At 38.3% G+C, this 27,869-nt stretch overlaps 3 protein-coding genes across 4 annotated transcripts; 2 read left to right on the top strand and 1 right to left on the bottom strand.

Moving 5' to 3' along the window:
* The first annotated feature begins 922 nt into the window (after positions 1 to 922).
* Positions 923 to 5,288, top strand: LOC127364036 (mannose-P-dolichol utilization defect 1 protein-like). The gene is made up of 7 exons (XM_051401125.1): positions 923 to 1,080; positions 1,284 to 1,349; positions 2,433 to 2,565; positions 2,783 to 2,868; positions 4,101 to 4,216; positions 4,364 to 4,474; positions 4,574 to 5,288. Exons 1-7 carry the CDS (start codon positions 987 to 989, stop codon positions 4,697 to 4,699), a joined length of 732 nt encoding a protein of 243 aa, XP_051257085.1. The 5' UTR covers positions 923 to 986; the 3' UTR covers positions 4,700 to 5,288.
* A 2,590-nt stretch (positions 5,289 to 7,878) lies between these two features.
* slc25a35 (solute carrier family 25 member 35) lies at positions 7,879 to 16,908 on the bottom strand. 2 transcript variants are annotated; one of them, XM_051401124.1, is made up of 6 exons: positions 16,849 to 16,908; positions 15,636 to 16,115; positions 15,493 to 15,558; positions 15,255 to 15,407; positions 13,613 to 13,747; positions 7,879 to 12,337 (listed from the first exon to the last, which is right to left on the bottom strand). In XM_051401124.1, exons 2-6 carry the CDS (start codon positions 16,005 to 16,007, stop codon positions 12,167 to 12,169), a joined length of 897 nt encoding a protein of 298 aa, XP_051257084.1. In that variant the 5' UTR covers positions 16,008 to 16,115; positions 16,849 to 16,908; the 3' UTR covers positions 7,879 to 12,166. The 2 variants fall into 2 exon arrangements, with proteins under 2 accessions (XP_051257084.1, XP_051257083.1); XM_051401123.1 differs by lacking the exon at positions 16,849 to 16,908 and having other exon boundaries at positions 15,636 to 16,796.
* A 3,133-nt stretch (positions 16,909 to 20,041) lies between these two features.
* Positions 20,042 to 26,291, top strand: grk1b (G protein-coupled receptor kinase 1 b). The gene is made up of 8 exons (XM_051402239.1): positions 20,042 to 20,309; positions 21,787 to 22,499; positions 23,590 to 23,717; positions 24,009 to 24,166; positions 24,644 to 24,727; positions 24,870 to 24,994; positions 25,128 to 25,329; positions 25,481 to 26,291. The coding sequence occupies exons 2-8, from the start codon at positions 21,801 to 21,803 to the stop codon at positions 25,762 to 25,764; spliced, it is 1,680 nt and encodes a 559-aa protein (XP_051258199.1). The 5' UTR covers positions 20,042 to 20,309; positions 21,787 to 21,800; the 3' UTR covers positions 25,765 to 26,291.
* Positions 26,292 to 27,869: the final 1,578 nt, after the last annotated feature.

The raw sequence follows: 27,869 nt of genomic DNA on the forward strand, positions 1-27,869 counted from the left end.
GGGGATGTTATGGTGGATGTTTTTTTTTTTTTCCATTTACAGTGTACCTACATTGCATTTAGCCTGAATAAACCATTTTACAGAAAATAATCTCTAATATTACCCAGATGTCTAACCAATGTGTCTACATTTACATTTGATCAAACCTGCAACAAAGGAATGAATATTACTTCAAAAACTTGGGATTAGAGCTCATTAAAAGATGGACATTGTCCATTATTTATGTATGAGTTTGAGTTTAAGAGTCTCATATAAAAACTGTCACAGATTATTTATGTATTTGTTTGTTTGTTTTTAATGTATAGCATCGAAATAGTCTAATTTAAATTGTGTTTTGCTTATTGTTGCCTCACATTGATGTTTAAATCTTCACTGTGCAGAATGAGGTGTGTGCAGTCTTTCACAGGGGGAACGTTTATCTGTGCAAACCTGAACTGTAGATGTGTTACAAGCTAATTTTGTGACTTCACAAGTTTGGAAGCCAATCTGGTCCAATATGCGTCTATATACCTACGTACAGGTGTGATGTGGAAGCTTGAAGCCTCCACTGCACACACACTGAGGATGGAAATATTTGCATATTCCTATAATCTGGATATATTCTGAGAGAGGAGGTGGATGTCATTTAAATTATTTTATTTTTAACATGGCAATTATTATTAAAAGCAGAGCATTTTTATATATTATATAGGCTATATCTTTAAATATAGGCCTATTGAATACTTTGAACTTAGTAATGTAGTATTTACCAAATAGATAGCATATTCTTCCAACAAATAATAAAGAGGTTAGATTTGACTTTTTAGGTGACTTTTTTTTTATATGAAACCGTGGACTTCCGGACTACATTTATGTCAGGGCGACCCTCAGAGACAACAGTTAACTCTCCCGGCTCTGTGTCCTCTTCGGCTCCTGTAGTAAATATTGGGGAACCTTTGGACCACTCCCCCTGTTGCCAGAGGAGCGCTCCTGGCTACAGCTGACCCATGATGGCCACGTCTCCCGTGAAAGAGTTCCTGGTTTCCTATTTAATGCCAGAAAAATGTTATGAAGAGATTTTCGTGAAGTTCCACATGCACGGTGAGCCTCGTCGTCGTACAGAATCGGGGGGGGAGTTAAATGTTGTGGAAAATCCAGATGTTTGCGAGGTGGGGGCTTGGGGGTGTTTCGCCTCTCCTACTTACAGTTGAACGTTATGTGTAACATCTGGCCTATTCTTTCCACTTATAAAATTATGTTTTAACGGTCTGATTGTTTTTAATATTTGTCATTTATTGCCCCAGTGCCTTGCCTAAAGTTTTTACTGAACAAAACTTTCGGATTTTGGATCTTACTGGACACTTTCCTAGGTAAGACAGCAGAGCATCACTAACAAACACAACTAACACAAGGGTTAGATAATAGTTCTTCCTCTGACATGCTCATTTTCAGATCCTTTAAAGTACTCATATCTCATGTGAAAATGCTTCAAAAATCCTGCATTCAATGTCTTACTCAGCCTAAGTAAAAGTATGTATTAAAGTACACATTATCAGACAACATGTACTTACTCACTGTGAGGTAAAATGCTCCCTGTCAGTGTTTTAGTATCATAAATTATGTTTTTGGATTAATATTACTTCTGCATTAATGTGTATGATGCATTTTACTGCTGTAGATTTGAGGAGCTAATATCACTACTTTATAGGTCTAGACTGTTGGGTAGTTTAAACTACAGCATTGCATCATAGTCTAAAAACATAATGTGTGAAGTGGGGCTGTCCTGTGAGAACAACATAGCTCTAAAAGAAGAAAAAAAAACCGTTTTCAGCTCAGTCACCATGCATTTTCTCAGGAAAAGTTTGAATTCAAAATCACCAAATTTGGAGATAAGTGGTTGTCACTGGACAGGAAGAATCTGAAGAGTAACTAGAAACTAAAGCTGTCAGACTAATGTAGTACAACGTTTGCGTCTGAAATGTAGAGTAGGTATAAAGTTCACTGCTCACAGGTGAGATTAAACAACCCACTCATATCATTTCACTCTACCTCCTCACACTATCATTACTGATTAGATATCTGTACAACACAATGATCCCAATGATCAAATTAGGATTAAAGATTCCCCAGAGAACCTTTAAGTGCTCTTGTTATCTACTATGCAATACTTGTAACAGTGTAGATAATCAAATCAAAATATCAGGCCTAGTGATCATACCACAAAACTACTTCATTAACAGTTGCAGGAGCACAGACATTTCCACACATATGTGGTGAATTCTTTCACAGAACAATGAAGTAGACAATGTCATTTTATATAGACATTTTCCCATAACGGCAACGTCTCATTCATTATAGTTTACATATTGCTTGGTAATCGGGAGACCCACCAAACCCACTGTCTTTACGGATGTTGCACCTCCATTGCGTCAGTGTCTGTTGTCTCCCCGCAGCTCAGCCTCCTCAGCTGCTGAAGATACTGTGGAGAAGAAGTGCAGCGGGCCTAAATCTGACCTCCGCCCTCCTGCAGCTTTATGCCTTATCATGTCCTGTGGTGTACGCTGTGGCCAACAACTTCCCACTCTTGTACGTATGTAACAACAATAAGTTGGTCTCTTTGTTGGTCTCTGCTGATTCAAACCTTCCATTATATCCCATTGTTTTGAGAGGTAGAAACTGTTTAGTAAACTAAATGCTGTCATTTCTAAGACTCTTAGTTCTAACCACTTAGTTGCAACTGGCAGTATGTTTCAGTCTTCATAGATGTGTTCCTTACATGTGTTTTATGTGAACTGCTCTACAGTGCCTGGGGTGAGAGGCTCTTCACATTGGCCCAGACAGCAGCCATTGTCTTCCTCATCCTGCATTATCGTGGAGATACCCTCAAAGGTTAGCACACATAGATGCACATTTTTCTAAATTCACATTCAAAATAGTGAATAAACATATGTTCAGGATAAGTCTGGAATTATTCTGTACTTGTCTTATTGTCATCAAATCCCACTAAAAGACGAAATGAAACTATGTATTAGTTTCTGTCTGTGGCTCTCAGGCTCATGTCCATTCATTTCTACTGAATAGAATATATAGTTTCATTTTCACAAAAGGCTCAGTCATTTCCTAAAACAGCACCATGACAGTGTGTGTGAGACTGACAACCAATCTTCATTATTATCCTCTATAAAGAGCCATACAAATAAATTACACACTATAGGCTATCTCTAGCCAAACCAAAGGAAAAACCCTTTCATGTTTTATATGTTGAGGGTGGATTCAGCTAACAATATATAAATATAGCAATATTTATTCCTTTTTGGCTTTATAAGTGAGCTCTTGATACCTGCCATGTTTGCATTGCTTTCGTCAAACTGCTTGCTCTCACAAATCTTTCCTCACACTGATCTATCAAGATATTTTTGTGCATGCCACTACTGTATTTAATTTAGAAAGCATTAAGTATTGAAAACGATTATTACGAAATATGTCTAGACAAAGCTTAAACAGGCTCTTCAAATTAAAAGGCTTTACAAAGCATAATAACTGTGAAGTAATAAAATGAAAAGGAACTTTTTGCACAGCAGTGAACCTTTGTGAGACATTTTAAGGAATTAATCGAACATTACAGAAGCTTCAAACTTTACATACACCAGCCAAATACATCTGAGTATAAATTATCACTTCTGCATACTCTCAAGACTCAACTTGGCCCAGAATATCCTGTAGGCTATTGGAAAATCACTAATGTGGACAATCCAGGTGACCCGAAAAAGCTTGTGTGTGTGGTCCCATTGTCTGTTAAAAGGAAGACTTGACCGTGTTTTGAGGTGATTCACTCGATCCTGTTTCATGTCAGTCAGTGCTTTCCTGGAGCGCCACCTTGTGGTATTTACCACTCGTCTCATGAACCTTTCCGACCTTTTGTTGGAAGGGCAGTTACAACACTTCTCTTATACACACACATTGATAAGGAACTTTTCAAAGGTTGAAATGGGTGTTTGAATAGTTAAATTAATTTGTCAGAGACCATCAGTTTGAACATTCTTGGTAACAAATCGTGAAAATTCGTGTTTCTTGTGTGTTTCTACCATCTTATATCATCCTGTTTTCTGTTGATGTGGCAGGACTGCTGGTCCTCATGGCTTACAGTGGCGTAATGTTCCTTCTGGGCTCCTATGCAGCTGTAGCAGTCGTCTCATGGATGCAGGCCTCCAGCTTGACAGCTTTAATAGCAAGCAAGGTAGTAACTTAACAGCTTCTATTGTCTGTATAACTCAACTTATGAACTGTTCTATGATTAATCAGACCTGTGAACTGTGACATTATTGTGCACAGGGAATATTTATCAGAGGAGAGTGAATGTATTTGCTGCTTTTGTTGTTTCCAGGGTCTCCAGGCTGGAACTAACTACTGTAATGGCCACACAGGCCAGTTGTCCACTCTGTCTGTGTTACTATCGTGCGGAGGGTCTCTGGGTGTTCTCTTTATGTCTCTACAGGTATTACACAAATAAACACAGCTTCACAACTCCATATTCATCACTACTCCGATCTGTCACTGTTGTCTTTACTAACCTGCCTCAAACTTTGTCTTGTAGGAGACGGGAAGCTCATTTGCTACACTGTCACACATTCTGTCAGCCTGTCTCAGCTGTGTCCTCCTGGCCCAGGTCCTCTGCTACACGAGCAGCACCGCCACCACCACTAAAAAGAAGAGCGAGTAGATGGTGGAGGACTGTGACAAATGAACACTCACATTATTTGCAAATCCTTCTGGTCATTCAAGAAATGTTTTGCGCTAAACTAGCAGAACATTTTTACAGGGTCTTCTTGTACAAATGCACTCTAAACAAGGCTTGTGCTGTGTTTTTGTGTAAATTTGAACCCTCATTGTCATGTTAATTCAACATTTTCTACATTTTTAGAAATTCCTGTTGTTAGTTTCCTGTAATTTGTGAGGGAATAAAAAAAGGTTTTGTCACCCTCTAGTGAGTCAAATAGGAATGACTTTACTCTCAGGTGTGACAGCTTTCAATGGGCCTTTTTCACAGAAGACAATGAAGACGCTTCACAGTAGGAAAAGCACAGATGTAAACAATACCGTTAATGGTGGCTGAAGTCCATTTAGCTGCTTTTGTTTCAGGGTTCTGTTGCTGTGCACGCTGGTTCACTGTCACACACTCACTTGAATACAACAGAGTCACCGTCACACCTGTGCTTTTCCTAGTAGGACAAATCAAAATGTCTGCTGTGAAAAAGACTGGTGGCATCTGCAGGTGACTATCAAAATAAAACAGTCAGTTCTTGAGTGTATTCAAAGTCTCTTTGTAGCTCTGTTGACTGTTAGTCAACTCATTTTTTTGGGTTTACTAAAATTTCCAGAAGTGAAAGCTTTCATCCCAAGTAAACACTGATCACGACCATCTAGTAAGGCGTTGTCACAAGAATGTCACCAGTTTGAGTAATTTCTAAAGCACATATAGGGTTTTGAACTGATCTGTTCCTCCTCTGTGGTTGAAGGAACATCCCTTTGATGTTGCTTTCATGTCCTGTTAGATTTACTGTTCGCACTGCTGACTGGGAAAATGTTCACATCGGCCTCATCATGGTAATTCCAGTCGGACTATTTTGTGGTAGCCTCTAGTTTTCCTTTTTGGCATCACATAATATGATGAATTATTTATCTTATAACCCGTTTAAAAATATTTGTAGAAAAAAAAATCACTGTTTAGTGAACTTTATGTCTTTATTTTCTCTTTATTAACTCAGTGCCCAGGTTTCTATGCCCCTTTTTAACATTTTTTATCCAGCTTCACTGAGCATGACTACAAAATGTCCAGTACTGGTAGTGTTATAGTGTAACTGTAGTGTTGGCTACTGTGCAGCTCACTGGAGCAGCAGGAAGTTGTTTTGCTTGAGGGTTTTTTTTAGGGATGACTGTTAGTAATTTCTCTGCTCAGTTTTTTCATGCCGGACTGACAGATTGAACTTGAAGTCACAATAAGGGAAATAAATTGAAAGATTCATGAAAGAGTACTATGGTAGCTCCAGTAAATCATGTCAAAGATGATGTCAGAACCTTTTCACTGACGCCACCGTGAACAGTATGTCCAGTGTTGCTCAGTAACACTCCAGACATTTGCAGGGGCTCTGCCAAGACACGCTGAATGAAGTGCCTGTGCCAGCACATGAGCACCAATGACATATTAACCTTGTTTTTGCTAGTTACTTGTTTGTTTCCATCCAACTGAACCCAAAAAAACTACTGATTGCTCACAAGGTATAATAAACCACCTTTTATAGGTTTTTACGGTTCAACTTGCAGTGTTTTACATTAATATTTTATTCATTTTCTTACTTTAATATAATGCTGACCTGTACTATGAACTGAATGAATGATGCTGTGAATTATTGTCTCTTGACATTCAGTAATAAAAATAACAATAAAGGCGGCGTATTTGTAAGTGAAAGGCATACAGAGTTATCAGAGCTGTCACCTTCAGTCACCTTTATGTCAGAAACGGCATAAAGCACAGTCAGACGTTATCTGTCTGTACATGAAATCTTGACCACCTACATTTGCCTCTGGGAGTCATGTTACAACTCAGGCCGTCTTGTTTGCATTTTTACACAGCTGGGTTTCAGAGGTCTTGTCAGTTAAGTGAGTATTGTAACTGCCAGTTAAGCACCGTGAGGTGCACACGCCCCAGGACATGCTATAATGGCAGCTAACACAACACGCCTAGTATTGCACACAAGAAAATCCTGCAAGTGAAGAATGTCAGAGAAGTTGGCTGGTCTCAGCAGTTGAAAGCAAAACAATGTGCAGTTGATAAATGGAGCAGAGACACAGGTTTTACTAAAAAACTTTTTAAAATATTGGTTAATTATGGTTTGTCTTTTAATATTTTAATTTTTAGCCATGCTAGTAGCGTGGCTCTAGGGATACACAAGCGCCTCAGCACTTTGTCTTTAGTGCTAATTATCCAATATAAGCATACTAACTTGCTAAACTGAAGTGGTGAACATGGTAACATTAGCATGTAACTTAAAGCAGCAATGGGCCCAGTTAGAGCCTCACAGCATGGCTGTAGACTCTGGTCAACATTTTTCTTCAATGGTTTTGGTATGTCTGATATGTATGTCCATGCCCAATTCCTTCAAATTAAAGGACCCAACATGGCACAGTTTGAGAAATGGTTTAAGGTTATTTACTGCTAACACTGAGAATTACAACAATGACGCAACTTCAGGATATAGGCGATATACCTTCGATGTTTGAAGATAATAGTAATGTGACAATTTATATCTGACGTCTTTCACTGTACTGCTTTTTCCTCTTCATATTTCAGAACCATTTTCAATACCTTTTCCATAATCATTTTGCATGTTAAACACAAAAGTTATTCGGGGTCACTTGCTAAATGCTTTAGAAACAGAGTGCTGCACTTTCTGTTCTCGAATAACTAAATCAGCTGGTGGGGAAATTCATCAATTGGTCAATTCTGAACGTAGTTCTGAGGTTAATCTAATTCTTGTAATCTTGAGGAAGTGAACCTCAAACCACAAGCTCAGCTGTGTAAAGTCAATACCCATTAAAATAGTGCAAGGCATTGGTACTAGCGGTTGAGTATAATATGATTGAAAATCAGGGTTCCTACACATTCTTAAACAACAAATTGAAAATTACAACACTGAGAATTACAATGAAAAACTACCAGTACTTATTTTCAAGTGATTATACACTAATGAAAACATGCTGATGAATATTAGATTACATTTCTGCCAATAGACTTTCAATGACCCATGTGTATTTATTTCCATTTTTAAAAACTTTCAAGGCCCTCAAGGACCCGTGGGAACCATCAATCCAGTCAATCTGAAACAATGTAACACCACAAAGTTTGATAATAAAAAGTCTGATATTTTATTTTCCATTTCCAAGTCCATTGCACAGAAAAACTGGCTGCCCATAACAGGAAGTGCAGTTTGTGAAACATGCCAAGCTGCTGCATGTTACATTCATAAATATCTCAACTCTATAACACCTGTCATCAGCTTTCCTGATACACAAATCATCAGGAACCTTATATTGCAACCGTCTGCAAATGATTTATTTCCAAACAAAAAACTATCTAATCTACATTTAGCATTATTGAATGTATTTGACATCATCATCAGTACCTCTCCAACCTCTTTTTTTTTTTTTTGTTTTTACAATTTTAGAATTTTTTATCGTTAACTAACCAGTAACTTCTTAGTTTGTAGTCATTGTAGACTGCTGTACCATTTATAACACAATGACACAACAAAACAACTTTATCATAATGGCATGGTTCATGTAGTGGATGGCAATGCCTACCATGTTTAGAATCAGGTGTTATGTTCTTCAATGAATAAAATCTGATTGAAGGATCTTTCTATAAAAGTAATTGTTCACACAGTTTGGTTTCTCATTTGATTTTTGTTTTAAGGAGTAATCGTGCAGATTAGTTTGGTGTCTGAGACACCAGATGGCACAAGGTTTGATTGACAGTAATCATCTCTGGTCAGATGTGAAACCCTAATTATCATAATTGTTTTGTCAGAGTATGAAACATATCGCTATGGATTATTTTGACCATTCAAGATAAATCAAGAAAACGTTCATTAAACAGCCTTAAAAGGAACAGTGTGTAGGATTTAGTGGTATGTAGTTGTATGTAGATGTGTAGTTGCAGATCGCAACTCCGTCACTTCACCCTCCTCTTCCACGTGCAAAGGAGAATGCATGGGAAACGCAAAAGCACCTATCTAGAGTCAGTGTTTGGTTTGTCCCTTCTGGCTAATGTAGAACAATGCGGTTCAACATGGCAGCCTCTATGAAAAGCAACGAGGTATCTGTTGATAAAAATGGCTAAGTTAACAAAACCATAAATTAACGATTCCTATATTAGGTAGTACATAGGTAGGTAGATTACCTCAGAATACTATATTCAATTCGTGCCAGTAGATCTTCCTAAATGTTACACACTGGGCCATTAAGAACACTATATAATAAACTACATACATTGTTTATAGTTGTATAATGAGCGTCATTACAGAGAAGACAGAAGAAGAGTAACATTTGTCTCTCGTGTTGTATTAGGTAAGTTAAGAGGACAAATAAGTGGTCTTAAAGTGACAGTACAGTTCTTAGAGCTCTAGTGTTGACAGCTGTTCAGTCATTATTGGAATCACTAATAATAATGTATTAATAAACTCTTGACACTTCAGAGGATTGTGCACTTTATGAAGAAAGCACCAAATCTGGCTCACAGGAGGAGTTCTGTATCACTTTAGACTTAAAACTGTTGCCAACAGCATCCATTTCATGGTAATGGGACTGTTGGGCTAACCTGTACAGTCTACCGCACACTGGTCCACTTATGATAACGACACTGTTGGAGTCAGTGGACTAACACGTATCATAGGCTCATAATGACCTGGAGAACATAACATTGCATTATGCTGTCAAGCATGGTGTTAATGCTAACTATTCTGCCCCCAAACCAAACCCAAAGAAGAAAAGTGAATAACCTGCTGGATGCCATTTACATCACTACTTAAATACTTCATTTTGTTCATTTAAGTATTTGACAAAAAGCTCTTCTGTCTTAAACTGAAGTACTTTTCAAACAAAAAAACCACACTGAAATATGATGGGTTAAAGTGTGTGTAAATAAACTACTGTCATTGTTAGAAAATAAATATTTGTGACTGTTGGCACAGTTGTCATATATAGTTAAAATAGTTATGTCATTACAGCTACAATATTAATACAGTATTAATTTGATACAATATTTTAATATCAATTAAGAATACAAAAGTAACACACAAAAAACGTATCACTTTAACGTATTAGTATATAATAATTATTATATAATACTTGATTAAAACTCCAAACCTCTCTTCAGTAACTATTTTATTTCTATTTTATTCTGGATGGATGATTAAGGCACACCATTTGGTCACTAGCTTTTCGTATCACAATGTTATTTTAGCAGCTAAGATTAAAAAAATGTTTTTTGTTGACTCTGAACTGAATCGTTGAAAGATGATGTGGCAACACCGAAAAGTGATCTTTGTAAGGTCAGGATGGTCTCAATATACTAAAGGTCACAATTATTCAAGGATTTAATTATTAATACATTTGTAGGATAGGAAGCACATTTTTGAAACACAAACTGCATGCTCTTAGAGAGACAGACAAGCTGCTCTGTATAAAGGTCTTACAGTGTTATGAAACGCAAATGATGAATCATACAACTTCATAATCACAGAGGCGAGAGGAAACAGTGAATATGAAGCCACGTAGCAAACAGACAATGATATGTGAACTTAAAGTCGAACCAATTTAGTTTTTTTTACTTAAAATAGTTTTAACCGTCATTCAGTTGTAATATATAATAGAAACAGACATGTTTGCAGTAATAAGTTAACCACCAGTCACACAAAAGAGATGTTCTGGTGAAAATGTCATTACATTTGACAATTTTCAACATACTTATAAGGTACAACTAGTCTCCTAAAAGTGCTCAGAGACACAGTGAAACCTGTGTTTCTGCCTCTGCTACTCAAAGTGAGTGAGTTGTATCAGTTTTTGAGGAGTGATAAGGTGATCAGCTCTTCCCTTATCCACTTTTACTAACAATATCCAGTGTCATTGTGTATTTTTATTGCATTGTGTATTCTGTATTTTTTAGAAAAGCCCCTCTAGGCAGAAGCAATGGCAATTAGCTCAGGTTATAGTGAAAGCTATATGACATTAGTCATATATATATATACATACACATCAGTGTATTCAGTAACAATTGTAGGTTTATGTAAAAATAAACATGTACACAATTTGGACAATGAAGATGCACTAAATTGTGTTTGTACATGTCAGTACGCAGGTCTCTGGTTCAAAAGTTACAAACTATAAATGTCATCAATGAAACTGTATAAACAGGTACGTGTTGCTTTTTCTAATTGCTCATTTTGCTGACTATCACAACTTCCTCAAAGTGTACATGGCAATAATTTCTTAATATTGTATTCACTTTCATGTCCCCTTTTAGCAGTTTCACTAGACAAGCTGCATGAGGTCTAAACTATGCCCTAAGGTCAGAATTTCCTTTCTCTGTTGTGGACACTAAAGATGAAACCTTTGAAGGATTCTCAGCTTTAACAGATTTTGTCCTTCGTGAACGGAAGCCTTTGTCCAAGAGCTGCCTTGAACTCCTTTACAATACATTACATTTTTCCTTTTTTCCATTTAAAATTAGAAAACTCATCTTATCCACAACCAGGTTTGTTCTCGCTGGGTCACCAGTGGATCAGCAGGTTCTTTTTGATTCAACAACACTTACAGGAAATTCTGCTTTCTGCTATATTACACTCCTGCCAATACAGGGAAGGTCATTTGCATGACTGGCACACTTTCATCAGTTCTGATGCCTGAGATGACTAGCGTTTACTTTTATCTTTGTTTCAACAAGTAATCATGCAGTATGCTTCCCATTGAGTTCACAGTTTATACTATTACCTGTGTTCACAAAACAGCAGATGAAAGATGAAATTGGCTGTACCAGATCATCTCAGAAAGAAGATGCTGTTCTTGTTTCGCTTTATACATCTGGCCCCTAATACAAAGTAAACTCAAGTAATTGTCTGAACTGGTGTATTTAACATCTGCCTGGTCAGTTGGCACAATCTTTTTTTTTCTCAAACTGTGGCCTGTTTTGACGCTTTCTCCAGAAGGCGTGAGTTGTGTCCTGTGTTATTTCTTTTATATCTTTTGGAATGGCATAACTGAAGAGTTTAAGAGCTATAAAAGAGCCATGATATTTGCCCAGGAGGGCACATTATACGTTTCTATGTAGGTTATCATCATATCTCTGCACATATGGCACCAAGACAAATCCAAGTGCATATCTGTCGGATGCCCAGTTCCTGACAGCAGTTGTGAGATTCCCCCCTGCTTCCTGATTAATTTTGACTGTACTAATGTGTTTTCTTATTGGAGTGTAAAACATTAACCTTTGCTCTCTCTCCTTCCTTTAAAAAAGTAAAGCATATCCTGGTTTTTCTCTCCCCTCACAATAATACACTCATTAAAGAGGACTCATTTAACCTGTGCACTCAGAGCTTAATGAGTTACCCATTTTCCAAATTCCTTGTCCCTGCTGTTATCTGAACTGCTGGTACAGTTTGCGCAGTTCATCCCAGAAGAACAAAGACAGAATGGTGTGTGGCCCGAGACGGAAATAAGAAGCTCCCAAGCCTTTGTAGAGTCCCATCAAGCCCTCCTTCCTCAGTGTCTTAGAAAAGCAGTCCGCAAATCCTTTATAAAGCTGTCCCTAAAAGATGAAAAAAATAAAATAAAAAGGTCAGCCTGGATCTGATCAGCTGAATGTCCCAGCTGGATGGGATGAGTGTTTGAGCTCCCCTTCGTCATCAGTCACTACTTATAATCCTTAAAAGAGTACTCCACCCATTTAGTATTGCACATGTATAACAATTTAATCAAACTGATGCAGCAGAACCAGAGACTTCATCTTCTTTTTTTCTGGCACCTACATTACCCACAATGCAACTTGAAATCACCCTACTGGCTACAATTTGTTTTCATTATATTTTTAGTCACTGTTTCTTGTCAGTTTGATCAATAAATGTAAACCTGTTTCTGATTGGTATACGGCAATGTAAATTTACATACACACACTGTGAACATTATTATCATTTTAAAAAATCTACAAAGAAAGGGAGATGATCAAACAAACTACTTAAATATTTACAAGTTAAAACTTAATATTTACATATAAGCTATAGGAACATCCTAATCCAGAGATCCGGAGAGAATGAGTGAGAGAGAAGGTCAAACGTGCTACACCTACTGCGTACCTAAACACAGACCAAGAGGAGAGGGACAAACCCCCTGTGCTATTGGCAGAAAAGCCGTGGACTGTGATACTCTTAGCAGCATGCACTAAAATGAATAACAATATAATATGTTTGTATTTCTAGCCTTTTCCCTGGTGGTCTGAATAAGTCACTAAATTTGCCACAAGTCGCTTTTTAGAAATAAAGTTTCTATGAGGGTTTGAAAGGTTGCTAAATCTAGCGATAAAGTTGCCAAGTTGGAAACACTGCTCTGCCACTGGAGCAACAAAAGGCCCCCAAGACCTGTAAACAAAATTTGATCAGCGCAATCCCCCTTTATGATTTATGTTCTGGTTCTGTGGTTACACGTGGTAATGGCAAGTGGATTTTAACTATCCAGGTTCGGGTTTTGTATATATTTTGTGTATCAACCACTGAGGGTGGCAAAGACGCCATGAAAACTTGAGAATTGTGAATTTGTTTATAGCGCAGCTAAACAAACTGTGGGCTTAGAGAATGTTTTAATAAATGCAGTCACCAATGTCATCTGACACGGTAACGCTGAACTCATGATCGAATGTTGTCTACTGCATTGCCAGTTACGTTGAAGACTATCATACAAACAAGCTATTTCAGCCTGCAAGTACATTGAATAGCAATTACTGAAACATGTTAGGTATACACAGTATGAAAAATGGGGTTTGATATTATACAAATATAAACGAGTGTAACACATTGGTCTCTCTCCTCACCTTGCCCAAATGATCCACAGGCTGGTTGTAGAGCCGTGTGCTCACTACATCAAAAGGTGTCATAGCAAGCACCACCACCACACTGCTGATCATGCCGGCAGTCAAGGCCACCAACCAGCTGTCCTTTGGGAACACCTTGAGAAAGAAGAAAATAACAATGTTGTGAGGCAACATTGTTAAACAGGATGAAAGAGAGAATGCACTTAAGGAGCGGTAAGGCTTAGGTTGCAGAATGACAAAGCGAGAAATTACAGGATGTAGCGCACTCTTCGCACCAGTGCAGTGATATATATCATTATCATACATATCATCATCAGGGAACCACCATGAGGGCAGGCACTTCTATTTTTAACTGGGTTTGACCTCCGGTGAGCAGTGAAACAGAAGAATGGTGCTATTATTAGTGCTATGTTACACACACACACTCTCTCTACAGTAGCTACAGTCAAACCAGTTTTCTGTGCAAACTTGCCATTTTACAACACCAAAGGATATAACTGACAGCTTTATTATGCCCAGAGGACTTAATTTGCATCAAGCTTTATGAGCCTGGTCATACAACAATAAAACAATAAACAGACAACACAGCAGCATCTAAACTCTTTTTATCCTCTTTTACTTGTAAGTGATGTGAACCACTTGTTCACTGAACATTGTGCACTAATGGAACAGCACTAATGTTAATATTAAAATCAAAGACGTCAACAGAGTAATGCAGCGGCTTATGCAAGAGGCAGTGGGAGTGTTGCTTTGGGCCCTGGGAGGTGTGGACAGACCCTTCTCCACCCTTACTGACCCACCAACCAATTAAAACAGCTAAAAGGACATTAGGGGGAAGTACAAGTACAGAAAGTACAAGAAAACTACAAGAATGTCAGGATTCCTATCTGAACATTTCACAGACTGGTCGATTGAAAACAACACTGTTCAATAATCATTACGGTTCTGGCATTTAGAATGAAAGACCTTCTTTAACTAGAGCTAGGTCAGCAGCAAGTAAACTGGTGCACTAGTTGTGTAAGCTCCATGTTTTCAGCCAGAGGGGCCAATGAAAGGTGTCGAATTTCTATTCCAGAAGAGCACAATGCCTGACGCTTTGTGAGTTTCACAATGACAGGTTTTGTACCCTGTACACAGCTACTGACTACAAATGATCTCTTCTCAAATGAGTTTAGGGCTGACAACTAATGATTACTCTCATTATCAATGAATCTGCTGATTATTTTCTCTTTAGTCTAGAATCTAGACCAATTAAAACTCTAGATAATATCAGCAGATAGTGAAAAATGCCCATCACAGGAACCCAGAGGCCAATGTGTCATCTTCAGATTATCTATCTGACCAACAGTCCTGAACCCATGTGATATTCAGATTACTATCATATAAGATAACGAAAGGCATCAAATCTTAAACTTTTAGTAGCTTGGCCTCTTCACTAATCATATAAGCTCTATGTGACTTATGCCAGACCCCCCCCCCAAAACCGCCATGTTTATTCTTGAACAGTGCGGCCATACAGAAGACATGCACACATGGTGGAAAATAAAACAACCCCTCCATCCGTCCTGCTCCCATCCATCACCCCTGGACTGATGATCAAACCTCAGCGAGCACACCGTGGGGTGTGGGAAAACATGCTAACCTCAAGGTCAATCACAAGCTCCTTGGAGGAGGAGAAAGTGGAGAGTTGTGCGGCTGACCCCACGCTGACTCTGGGTACAGCAGCACTAGATCCCCTCCACAGTCCCAGAATGCCATGCTCCCTGTAGATGGCTGCCAGAGCGTGGATCATCCCCTGACAGAAAGAGGAGGAACACGTGAGGAAACTGTGTATTCCTGCCACTTACATTTAATAGCATCACTTTAGGTTAATATGTTACCTGGTGTTTATACTGATGTCCAACTGCTATAGAGGAGGTGGACTGACTCTGGAGGTGGGTCTTAACCTGTCAATGGAGACAATTAGTGACAGCTCACCTTCAAATGTCACAGCTGATAGAGCAAGCCCACTCAGACTACTCACCAAGTACACGGGACTGCCCATCACAGCACCCACCACTCCAGCCACAGCCCCTGCTAACGTGGTTTTGGCCGCGCTGACCCTTCCGTTCGTGTGGATGTATCCGGAGGACTCAATGATGGCGTACGAGCCGAGCCGGACTCCATTCATAAAGAACTGATAAACCAGCCCGGGCGCCAGTCCTTTCTGTAAGCCGGCCAGTCCGTCCACCTTACCGATGGTGTAAAAAGCGTGGAACACGTTGCGATAGTAAACCTGGTAGCTGCCCCGGCTCTGGAGCTCTCCCTGAAGCTGCATTCGGGTTTTGACGACCTCCAGCGGGTTGGTGAACAGACAGGCTCCGCACGCAGCAGCTCCGCTCAGCACGAAATCCATCGCGACCGTCCGCCGGGGGGACAGATGTGGAGTTCAGGCCTGCTGCCGGTCCGACCTGTCCTTCATGACAGAGGAGTTCTGCTCGGCGGCGTTTTCCCCTCCCACATACTGTACACACACACACACACACACACACACACACACACACACACACACACACACACACACACACACTCCCCACAGTGAGGTACCTCAGAGCGCAGACATAGGAGCACTTCACGACCTCCTGGTAAACTCGTAATTCCGACAGACGTAATTGGTAAACGTGACATAGATAGATAGATAGATAGATATACTTTATTGATCCCAAGCTGGGAAACTGCAGTGTAGCAGCAGCATTACACACAGTAACAACACAATGAAGAAAAGAGAACAACCTAGACATATCAAAAAGCAATATAAAATGCAATATAAAGTTAATCGCTAAAAATTGTGGTGAGCTATAATTATATTTAATGCGGAAATAGTCGGACTTGGAGTCAGTACATTTCTTCGAGTGTATTTTGAATGTGTAATTTTCCTCCATGTAAAAACGTGTTGGAGTACTTTCCATTATGGTGTTGTTGGGATTCATTTCTTTATTTGATTAACGTTATTTGTTCTTTTAATGATTACGGATCGAAATACTTTTTTCTTTAAATTTAAATTGTGTCCTATGGGAAAACATTTCTTGAAAAGTCTCTTCGTAATTCAGTTCACAATATTTACGACAAATGTGTTCCTAAAGGGCAACATGCTCATTGAATTTCAGTAACCTGTTATTAATTAACAAAACAGTGTTTATGATTATGAAAATGGTGTCTGAAATAACTTACATAAAAATATAAATAGAATCACTCACACGTAATTTTGGCGTATAGTCTATCCGTCACCTAAACATCTCATCTTGGAGATGGGTACCACAGCGTGCGTGCGTACGTACCACAGCGTACGTGCGTACGTACCACAGCGTGCGTACGTACGTACGTTCTCGTCCTGTCAGCCAATGAAAATGGCTCTTTATCCTGGGTTTTGTATATTGTATTGTAACTGGTCACATTTGATCCTTTTGAGCTTCTCAGTGATTGAGTACATTGATAGGTGTGTAATACAGGGTTGCTGTTTCAACACTAATAACAATAATAACATTATTTTTTATTATTCTAATTACTATTATTACTTTAATAAATTAACAAATACCAAATATATGTAATACCCAAAGACAAATTACTCACCACATTTTCAGAGCTGCCTGGTTGACTGTTGCCCAATCCAGATGAAAAAATAAGATCATTATCAACCTTTACATGACATGGCTCTCCTCTACAAGCAGAACATTTCTTGATGAGTATATGATGTGCAAATAAGTTTCAAATTATTCTTCTGATTAGTAGGTGGCTAATATAAGCAGACTCAAATCTGAAAAAAGAAATTCATCTTCATGTACCTGATTAATCCAAGCCAGCTGTATTCATATCTAAATCTAAATATATACTGTATATATATAACTTTTAATGCAGTTTGCAACATGCAGTGTATAGACTGAAGTTGTTTAGCTTGCCAGTGCAGCCTTTACTAAAACAGTAATTAAGCATTTCAGTTAAAGGGCCCTTAATTACAAAATTGAGATCAAACGTCAACTCACAGCAGATAAACTGCAGTCTTAGTGAGAAGTGGGCTGCATCATTTGAGTAACCAAGATCTACATGCTGCTACCAGTCAAATATGTCTTACTTCACTTACATGTTGCAGATTCTGGACATACATTTCCTAACCCTAACCGTATTTAAAAAGGACAACTGAGCTTCTTCTCAGTGAAGTGAAGTGAGTTTAGGTAAATAGTGGGTCAGCACAACAGCACCTTCACTCTCAATCAGAGATTATTTTCTGAGCGAGAACAGTGACTTCCAGTGCTGTTTTTAATCCCATTTCTGTTTAATCATGTGAAGAGCACTTACAAGTCAGCTGCATGGGGATCACAGATATTTTGACAATTCCAGTGTGTGTGCAAATGTAATGGGATTTCTACTTTACACTAAATCAATTAAACAGGAAAAGCTTATCCACTTGCCCTAGAAGTAAAACAGCAACGTGCCATTAACTAGTCAAGCCATTAGAGCATGATAAAATTGTAGTAGTGCAATAGCAGAAGAATGAGTGTAAACCCAGACAATGTTTGAAGTCTTTCCAGGTGATTAAAGGTGTAATGACACTATTTCTGAACACCAGACTAAACTCCTTGTGTGGGTGGGTGGGTGGGTTTGTTCTCCGTCACTGAGCTGGATTATACTTGAACACAAAATCTGTTTCACCTCTAACCTCTTTAAATAGGATTTGTGCTCAGGGTGTTTTGGGCTTAAACAGGCCAAAATAGGACTACATTTTATGTTTTGGTTCAAATGTTTCTTCTATTGTGCCACCTTTTTATTTTGTCCTGTCCTACTTTAGTTCCATCTGTTTTTTCCCAAACAATGTGACTTCCTTTGCAGAAAATATCATAAAGAAGTCCTGTCAGGCCAAAACATCCAGCTTTATGTTGCTTACTATAGCAACTGCACAAAGTTTAAAACCTTAAAGTTCATTGAAACTTGTGGATGTAGATCAGATCATGAAATGTAACAGCTTCTTAATATCAAATACAGAATAAATGTATTATTATAATACCAAAACTGAAGCACTTATAACACTGAACACATACTGACTTTAAATCAAGTCATGTTTTCTACTTTAACAAAAATACCTAACCTTTGCCAGATTCCTCAGTCACAACAGTACATTATTTTCTTTAACCTTTTAAACCTGCAAACATCAACACATTGCAGTATTTTACAATTGCTTTTTCAGGTTTCAGTGTACCAAGCTCTTAATGCAAAGAGCCAAACTGACTTGCTGAATTCTTTCCTTTAAACACAAAATGCTGAATATGCAAACAAAATGTAAAACTCACATCACAAACTCAGAATGCAGAAACCTCATATTATCGAAAGGTTAATATTACATGTTGTCCAGCATTACTGTATTCTAGACATTTGAACTAACAAATGTCTTAATATATTGAAAATAAAAAACTTTGTGGACAACACAGTGGAGAAAAGGGAAACTGTTGAGGAAGTAAGAACGTACGATTTACTGCCAAAATTAAGAGTATACCATCTTGCATTAGATGCTATGCAACCCAAAACTGTTGTTAAAACTGAACTGAAGGAATTGTAAAATATCTCAAATGACCTCCTAGCTGGCTCATTGTGTGTTAATCTGCCTATGCACACCACAGTGTGACAGTGCAGCCAGCTCCTTTTCCACTCATGAGTGGAAATCCAGTAATTAAACGCCCTACTTCCAGCAACAGCACTGATGCAAACAGTTTTGTGTTTGTGATAATAAATGACCAATTATATCTAGGAGACTGTTTGACATAGTTTCTGTCGTCTTTAGCTGTATGTTCTAAATCCCTCTTCTCCGTTTCCTTAACCACCCACTAAATCCTCTCACCTGAAACGTATCCACATAATATCTCTCTCTGAATACGTTTGTATAGACCTGGAATCACATGCAGCATCTACAATAAGCATAAGCAGCATTTTATCATACAATGGAGTTCAGACAGACATGCAATACAGTATTTCAAAGACTTATAACACTGTTTGCTCTTCGACACCTATGGACACAATCCACTTTGGATTTGCAGTCTACTTCTGTCAGTCAACAGATTGTGTGTGAAAATGAAATCAGAATTGTGGTGATTTTACTTTGTTATGTAACTCTGAGTTCATTATTTCTCATTGGTATGATTCAAAATATTGGAAAACGCTTGGATAAGGAAAAGGAAAATAGGACAATTATCAATCAAGAACAGTATTAATTAAGAGTCAAGATCATAATCATATGCTCTCCTTTAAACCAAGCATGAATTCTGTGTTGTACAGTTGAATGATGTCTGTTGAGTTAGCACAGGATTCTTCATCAGTAATCACTCCTGCTGCTGCGTTACACTAATAGCTTCTGCCGAGTTGCTCCCTCCAATAACGTTAGGGTGTAATCCTCACCAGCTAATGAACCAAGTAGGATTTTAGGTGCAGGGTAAACCTCGACCTGATGCCCTCACCTTTTCAACATACTACACTGTAGGGGAAGGAAGGTTGTCAACTTGAAAGAAAACGTGTTGAAGACCTTGACAGGACAGATTTGATTTTTTTTTGTTCTGGTTGATGGAAGAAAAAGGAGCAAAGAAGAGAAGAAAATATACATTGGATGCTTCCTGGCTCGATTTAATTAATTGTCTTCAAGTCCTCATTTGACACTCTGATATAGCAAGAAAGTACGGTGAGTGCTGTTATATCAATATTAATTGTATATGATCAACCTTAAATATAAGTAAGTAAATATATATATAGTATACTACTAGTATAAATACTAGTAGTATACTAATACTACTAAAACTAAACCCTGACATCAACTTAATTTGGCCAAATTTCCCTATTTTCTAGATTCTAATTATATTATATTCCTTTGTTTTAGTAAGTGCAACAACAGTACAATAACATAAAACAATAACTTTTTAACTGCAATAAAATCATCACTTTTGTTTAAGTGTTTAAACACATTTTAAAAAGTATAAGAATGTAGGTTAATTAACAAGGAGGTCAATTATCTATATCTAAATCTCTGGTATCAACAGTCAGTGTTAATTGGATTATTTAGAGTCAGGAAAGAACCTACGCAGCCAACTGTATCACTTTCAGTACTATATGTACCGGGACAAGACAGAGCAGCTTATACACATAAAATATACACCCAGAAAGACTTAACACAGCAATCCTGTGATCCAATTTACATTTCCTGTCCCATCTTGCTGCAGGGAGATGCATTTTTGTATGTTTTATTGCAAGAAAAGGGCCCTGCATACAGATAGATGAAATAATGTTTCATTGCATATTTTATCTTTTGCACAATCTAATAAATCCATGATCCAAAATTAATGTTCTTGGTTTCAGTATCAGAGTTCCCAAATAAAAGCTTCTTTCTTGAATCACTTTTTTGCATCAATGTTAAAAGATACAGCAAGAGATACAGATAATTAATCTCAACTGTAGGTTTAAATAAACAAGAATACAACAAAAGCAGGCCAATATATGATTGCATAGATTTCGGAATTGAAAAATAGTTAAAATGAGGTCATCTGCAGCATTGAAAAGACAAAAAGGAACCAGACTGAGGAAGTGAAAGGACCTTGGGCCCACTGTGAGCTAATGCACTCCTTCTGGGCCTTGCAGCTCCCCAAATCTCTTGTCTTGCATGAGTGTGAGCACATGCAAGTGCGCCCTGTCTGTAGCGTCTGATAGCCCTCTGCAGACACTTTTGTCTTTTGAACAGCAGGGTGCAGCATATCACAACATTATTCTATTCCCTCCTTCTATATTTTCTTACAAGGAAAAGTGTATTTACTATTGATGTTCTCTTGAGCAGTGACTGCACTGTGACAATGTATACAGGGGGGAATTAGTATACTGAAAAAGTAGAAAATAACCAATGGAATGAACTCAATACTAATGACAAACATTATAAAATGTAAAAGAAATACCTATAAATATAAAAAAATATAAATGTCAAGCCTCGCTATCATCAGAGAGTGTGTTACACTAGTTCGGATGGTGGTGTGGCCCTCTTAACATGGAAAGTGAAGGAAATTAGAAGTGATAAATATTGTCACAACACATCATGGTTACAATGTAAAATCAACTGAAAATCAGACATTATTCAGCACTCTCATTAACTTCCTTATTGGTTTTGTGTGTCCCAGGCAAAGGTGCAACCATGGACCTCGGTGGTTTGGAGACAGTGGTGGCAAACTCTGCCTATGTCTCCGCCCGTGGCAGCGTGGATGGAGCTGCAGCAGCTGCCATGCGTGACAAGAAGATGCGCGCCAGGCTGAATATCCCACACATCAGAGATTGTGAACACATGAAGGCATCTGTAGACACAACCTTTGACAGCATGTGTGTCAAACAGCCCATTGGCAAGCGCTTGTTCCAGCAGTATCTCGAGAGTGAAGCGAACCATAAAAATGCCGCAGAGCTGTGGAAAGACATGGAAGACTACACCATATGCCAAGAGAAGGACAGAGTGCAGAAGGCCCAAAAAATAGTCAATAAATACTATGAGTCATCATCCAAGAATTTTTGCAGCTTTCTGGAGGAGAAGGCTGTCACTCGAGTGAAGGAAGACTTCAAGAACGTCCGTGGTGACCTGTTTAAAGAGAGTGGGCAGCAGCTGATGAAACACCTGGAGCAGAAGGCCATAGAGGGCTTTAAGAACAGCATGTACTTCCTGCGGTTTGTTCAGTTCAAATGGCTGGAGAGCCAGGCTGTTGATGAGGAGTGGTTCATGGACTTCAGGGTCCTGGGTAAAGGAGGTTTTGGGGAAGTGTTTGCTTGTCAGGCTAAAGCAACTGGCAAAATGTATGCCAACAAGAAGCTGGAGAAAAAGAGGCTGAAGAAACGCAAAGGCTACCAGGTAAAGCACTGGCATCTAATGTCCTACCCATAGCAATTCATAGTGTCAGTCAAAAGAGTACCAACTCCAAGTGGGCTCATTCAATGATCTACAGCTTGAAATAAGACAGAACAGGCTTTGAAAGAATATTACCCACAGACAGCAGAGGTTTACTTTTTACCACAACAGCTCAATGCAAAGAAGCTTGTGACTCTCTTAAAGACCTCACAAAGCAGCTCAGTACAGTACACCGGACTGAAGCCCACTGCTTCTAAAAGCATCAGTGGATAATGAACCTTGGCATTAGGGCAGCACTGTAACAAGGCATACATTTTGTTCCTGAGTTATAAAGACTGGTAAATTGGACCTTACCACAAGAGAAAAAAAAATATAACCATCAAAAGAACCACAGCAAGTGTGTCCTCTTCATTAAACCTGCTGCAGTATGTTAAATACCCTGCACACCCAAACTGGGGTTTTCAGCTGTGGTTGTACCTGCACACAGCTTTATGTACTCAGAAGAATATACCTATTCCTCATAGCACAAATGTAACTAGTGTCAGTGTCAGTAAGGTAGTATGTACAATACAAAAACAGACATTTTGACTTGTTATACAAAGAAAAGCACAGATTTCACTAATAACATTTACAACGGCTTATTTACATCTTACAAAGGTTTATTTATGTGTCACAGAGAGCCAACAGTCTGCAAGTTTACATGTATGGTTGGAACGAAAACCTGCAGACTGAGGGCTCGTCCTGGCATGTGGTTAGCCACCCCTTGAACAAGCCATGCCAGAGTGACAGCATTCAAAATAGAGAACTGTAAACCTGGATACCTTACTTGCATTATGAATGTTAGCACCTATTCTTTTCCTACTGTGACATGTCAAAATTAATAATGTGAAAACGGCTAGATCAGGCCACATATCGGTCACACCCACATGAAATGCAAGGACCTGTGTTTGAAAAGTTGAATAAGAACAAATGAGAGTAGAGGTCTAATCAGGCAACATACCTATGTGGCTGGACAGCAGGTGTGTAATTGTTGACATTGTACATTCTTGGTTTTGTTGGGCTAATCATGTTCTGATGTTTGATTTGTGTTTAGGGAGCAATTGTGGAGAAGCGCATCCTTGCAAAAGTTCACAGTCGCTTTATTGTGACGCTGGCTTACGCCTTCCAGACCAAGACTGACCTCTGCCTAGTTATGACCATCATGAATGGTGGCGATCTCAGGTGCGCTATCTAAACACCAAATACATCTTTACACACACATTGATATCCATAGATGGACCAAAACACTGTACCTTTAAAACGCATGCTACATACTGGTTCCTGTACTTAACAACATGGGAACAGTGTACTCTTTCTACTAATCAGCCTAAGGTAGATAAACCTCACAGCTAATATACAGACTAGGCCCCCAGGTGCATCATGCTATACGTCAGAGAATAATTAAAGGAGTCTTAAGTAGCTTCTCTTCTTTCATCAGAAAATACTATAATGTCCTACCCCCATGTTTCACAGGTTTCATATGTACAATGTGGATGAAAAAAATCCTGGTTTTGATGAGAATAGAGCACGTTTCTACACAGCTCAGATCATCTGTGGACTGGAGCACCTTCACCAGCACAGGATCATCTACAGAGACCTGAAACCAGAGAACGTACTGCTGGATGACGCAGGTGAGCGATTTCCTCTGCAGCCTTTCATGTGACTGCATGCACTGATGCTACACCCTCAAAGTTTCTGTTCCAACACATTCACTTTGTGGCGTGTATCACAAAGCTGCATTGGTGCATTAACCAGCTAACTTGCTTGACCCATGTTGCTGGCTCACTTTTAACCAGAGTAGATCACCATGGTAACCTATGCTTCACCAATTGCATGCTCCGGTGCAGGTTTTGTTAAAAAAAACACGTCAGATAATATAATGTAATCACATTAAAATTATAAATAGCACATACTAGAGACATAATTACACATCAGAAACATGGCAGGAACTTTCACAGTTGTTATTACAGCACTGACGTACTTTAATAACCAAATGCATTGTCCTATTTTGCATTCATATTCCATCAGAGTGAATACCTTTTTTAAATACTAGTTGGTTCTCTATGCAATAGGTATGCAGCTATTGTAATCAAAGCCTTTTCACCCAGGACACGTTCGCCTGTCAGATCTGGGTCTGGCTGTTGAACTTCCACCAGAAAAAAGCACAACTACTGGATATGCTGGAACTCCAGGTAAGTGAACAAATCCAATATTTTAAGATCAAATTAAACAAAACTGGCCAAGTGGAGAGGAAAGGCTATCATTCAGGGCAGTGTTACTGTACCACTATGTCAGCCACATTTTTCTAAGCAGTCATGTTGTCTATGACTATAGGTTTCATGGCTCCAGAGTTGCTCCAGAAGAAGGAGTATGACTACTCAGTGGACTATTTTACTCTTGGAGTCACCTTGTTTGAGATGATCGCAGCCAAAGGACCCTTTAGAATACGAGGAGAGAAGGTACTAAATGTGTATGTGTAGATCAGATACATCAGGTGACTTTTAATGGCAAAAATCAATTCACCTGCTTGCTCTCGTCCAGTGCTGATTCTTTGTTGACAAATCATACAAACAAAATGTTTTCTTCCTTTAGGTTGAAAATGAGGAGGTAGCTCGCCGAATCTTGAACGATCCAGTTGCATATACACCAAACTTTAGCAAAGAGTGCAAGGATTTTTGTGAAGGCCTGATGGCCAAGGACCCAGCAAAACGCCTTGGCTTCAAAAATAATGACTGCGAGGAGCTCAAGAATCAGCCCTTCTTCAAAGAAATTAACTGGGGCCGTCTAGAAGCAGGTAGGCAATTTCTACTAAACTACCCACTTGCAAAAATCTTCTATAGTAATCATCATAAAATATTTAAGCAGCAAAAGGGGGTGAAAACAATAGTTACTTCTTGTATATGCCATACTTTAATTTGTTTATGTCTTCTATGTTCCATCTAAAGGTATGCTACCGCCACCATTTGTCCCTAATCCTAAAATGGTCTATGCCAAAGATATTACTGATGTGGGCGCGTTCAGCACAATCAAAGGTGTGGTGCTGGATGACACGGACACTGCGTTCTACAGTGACTTTGCTTCTGGCAACATCCCAATCCCCTGGCAGGAGGAGATGATCGAGACAGGTGTGTTCGGAGAGCTGAATATCTGGGGAGAAAGTGGCAAGCTTCCCAATGACCTCGACCCAAACTATGTGGCAGCCAAAGGTGGAGGATGTGTGCTTCTCTAAGTAGTAACAGAAGAAACAGAAACAGAGCAAAGGAAAATCTGTTAAAATAAAAACACTTTTAGATTCAATATGTGCTCATTTGGTGCCACTTACTCCTGTATTATCTTTAATGTGTACAATAATCTGTTATTGTTGTAATAAATTAATATTATTTGTGTATTTACAGATTATTATATTGTATACTTATATTGTAATATTTATAGTGTTATTGTAAAAGGGGTATCATTGTAAAATATCACATAGTTGAAATATTATGTAACAAAAAATGTAAATATGGTAGTACTAATAATGACTGTAAACTTGTTGATACTAATCATGTCAATACTTTTGTTTAGCAATTACAGACAAGTAAAATTATTTTGTATAGAAAACACATGTTTATATAATATAAATGATTTGGACCAAAGATGTAATTATTCTTTCTTCATTTACTGTATTATATAACAAAAAGTATTTAAGTTATTATCATGGTAAACATTGTATATAGAAGAGTCAAAAGCAATCAATAAAATATTGCAAAGCATAAATGTGATGTGCCTTTTCCATGGCTTTTCCCTTTTGTGTGTTTATATTAGGCTGCTGACAACTTAAGCAGCCTAATATAAAAAAGACAAGAAAAAATAGAAGACAAGTAAAGGGAAATAGTATTTTCTTTATCTCCTTGCCCTTACATCAAAAGGTGAGATTGTCCTCACTGACAAATACATATTTTAAGTCATATTACCTTTGCTGCAAAAAATAATGACTCAAAACATTTTTTAAACAGCCTTTTTTTTTTGTTATGAGGACTTTTTTGACTTTGAATTAGGCAGTTAAAAATGTGTACTGAATCTATAATATATATCAAAAGGACAAAAGCAATCAGTGCTAAATCTTCAGTTCAGCACATAGACAGACGTTTTTTCCACGATGCTAAATCATATAATGCCAAATCTCACGCTTCGTATGCAGAGGACACACAGATTTATCTTTCCCTGAGACCTGGTGACAAGGCAAGGTGCTTTAGATTGTCTCAGGGATGTCAACTGTTGGACGGCACACAACTTCTTCAACTCAACTGACTTATTGTTTTGCTTTCTGTTGTTCTTCTGAGTATCCTGCTCGTGCTTTGTCTGCCTATGACCTTTATTAACTCTTTTTAAAGGTGCTACAGAAATAAAGTCATTATTATAATGTTATTATTTAGTGCTTATCAAACCTCCTGAATAAGATGGCAAGGATTTTATACATATCAGGTGTCTCTCTCTTCACATTTTTTTGGTAATGTTTCTAAAGCTCTTTATTAGTATATGATGTATGAAGAGCTCTGCAAATAAAGCGTAGTTTAAAAGCTTTCATGAAATTTCCTGACTACCACTCAGTACAACTTCAATTTTATAAATTACTAGACAGCAAATTTGTTTGAAAATGAAGACAAAAATGTGAATAGGACTACTTTTTGAGGATCTACCATATTTTTTATGTCATCTCATCATCAACATTATTATGTTAGTATGACCCATTTAATCATTAATTATTAATTTAATGAATTACCTTTAACACACGGAAAATCTTTGTGTTCTGTCAATTTGAAACTGTTGAGTAAACAACAGTGACAACCCTTGCATACAGTATATCATTATATCAGAGTTTGTACATTAAACCACAAATGTTTATATCATACATAAAAGTAATGCAGTGTTTTGTTCTATGATGCTCCATTGTAGGTAACAATACTGGGATTGTGATCAAACAGTAACTTAAATCACCACCACACCTTTTTTCTTTTCTTCAATTTTTTTTTAAACCTTTAATCAGGGGGAGTTTCACTGATCAATGCTCTCTTTTTCAGGGACATCCTGATCACATTCACACAGTAACACATTCACACGTGGAAGGTGCCCAGTACATACACAATCTGATTTACTGGCCACTAAGCAGCTCCACTGGAGCTGTTGGGGTGAACAGACTTTTCCCCTACCAGATATAACCCAGGGACTGAACCAAAGACCTTCCAGTCACAAGCTTGCTTCTCTAACAGGCCATCACTGACCACCTGTACATTTAAATTGGCTTAGTGTTCAAGCTTAAAGTCAGGGTGACTTACTAAACCACAGCGCATTTTA

The sequence above is a fragment of the Dicentrarchus labrax genome, unplaced genomic scaffold, assembly GCF_905237075.1.
Source record: "Dicentrarchus labrax unplaced genomic scaffold, dlabrax2021, whole genome shotgun sequence".
Lineage (NCBI taxonomy): Eukaryota > Metazoa > Chordata > Actinopteri > Moronidae > Dicentrarchus > Dicentrarchus labrax.

Excerpts from the sequence above, each read along its gene's own strand:
- LOC127364036 (XM_051401125.1), top strand. The coding sequence starts at position 987 with ATGATGGCCACGTCTCCCGTGAAAGAGTTCCTGGTTTCCTATTTAATG. Across the intron at positions 4,217-4,363 it reads CAGCTTTAATAGCAAGCAAG|GGTCTCCAGGCTGGAACTAA; the intron begins GTAGTAACTTAA and ends TGTTGTTTCCAG. Across the intron at positions 4,475-4,573 it reads TTCTCTTTATGTCTCTACAG|GAGACGGGAAGCTCATTTGC; the intron begins GTATTACACAAA and ends TTTGTCTTGTAG.
- grk1b (XM_051402239.1), top strand. The coding sequence starts at position 21,801 with ATGGACCTCGGTGGTTTGGAGACAGTGGTGGCAAACTCTGCCTATGTC. Across the intron at positions 24,167-24,643 it reads CGTACTGCTGGATGACGCAG|GACACGTTCGCCTGTCAGAT; the intron begins GTGAGCGATTTC and ends CTTTTCACCCAG. Across the intron at positions 24,995-25,127 it reads TTAGAATACGAGGAGAGAAG|GTTGAAAATGAGGAGGTAGC; the intron begins GTACTAAATGTG and ends TTCTTCCTTTAG.
- slc25a35 (XM_051401124.1), bottom strand. The coding sequence starts at position 16,007 with ATGGATTTCGTGCTGAGCGGAGCTGCTGCGTGCGGAGCCTGTCTGTTC. Across the intron at positions 15,559-15,635 it reads TGGGCAGTCCCGTGTACTTG|GTTAAGACCCACCTCCAGAG; the intron begins GTGAGTAGTCTG and ends CTCCATTGACAG. Across the intron at positions 13,748-15,254 it reads AGCTTGTGATTGACCTTGAG|GTGTTCCCAAAGGACAGCTG; the intron begins GTTAGCATGTTT and ends TTCTTTCTCAAG.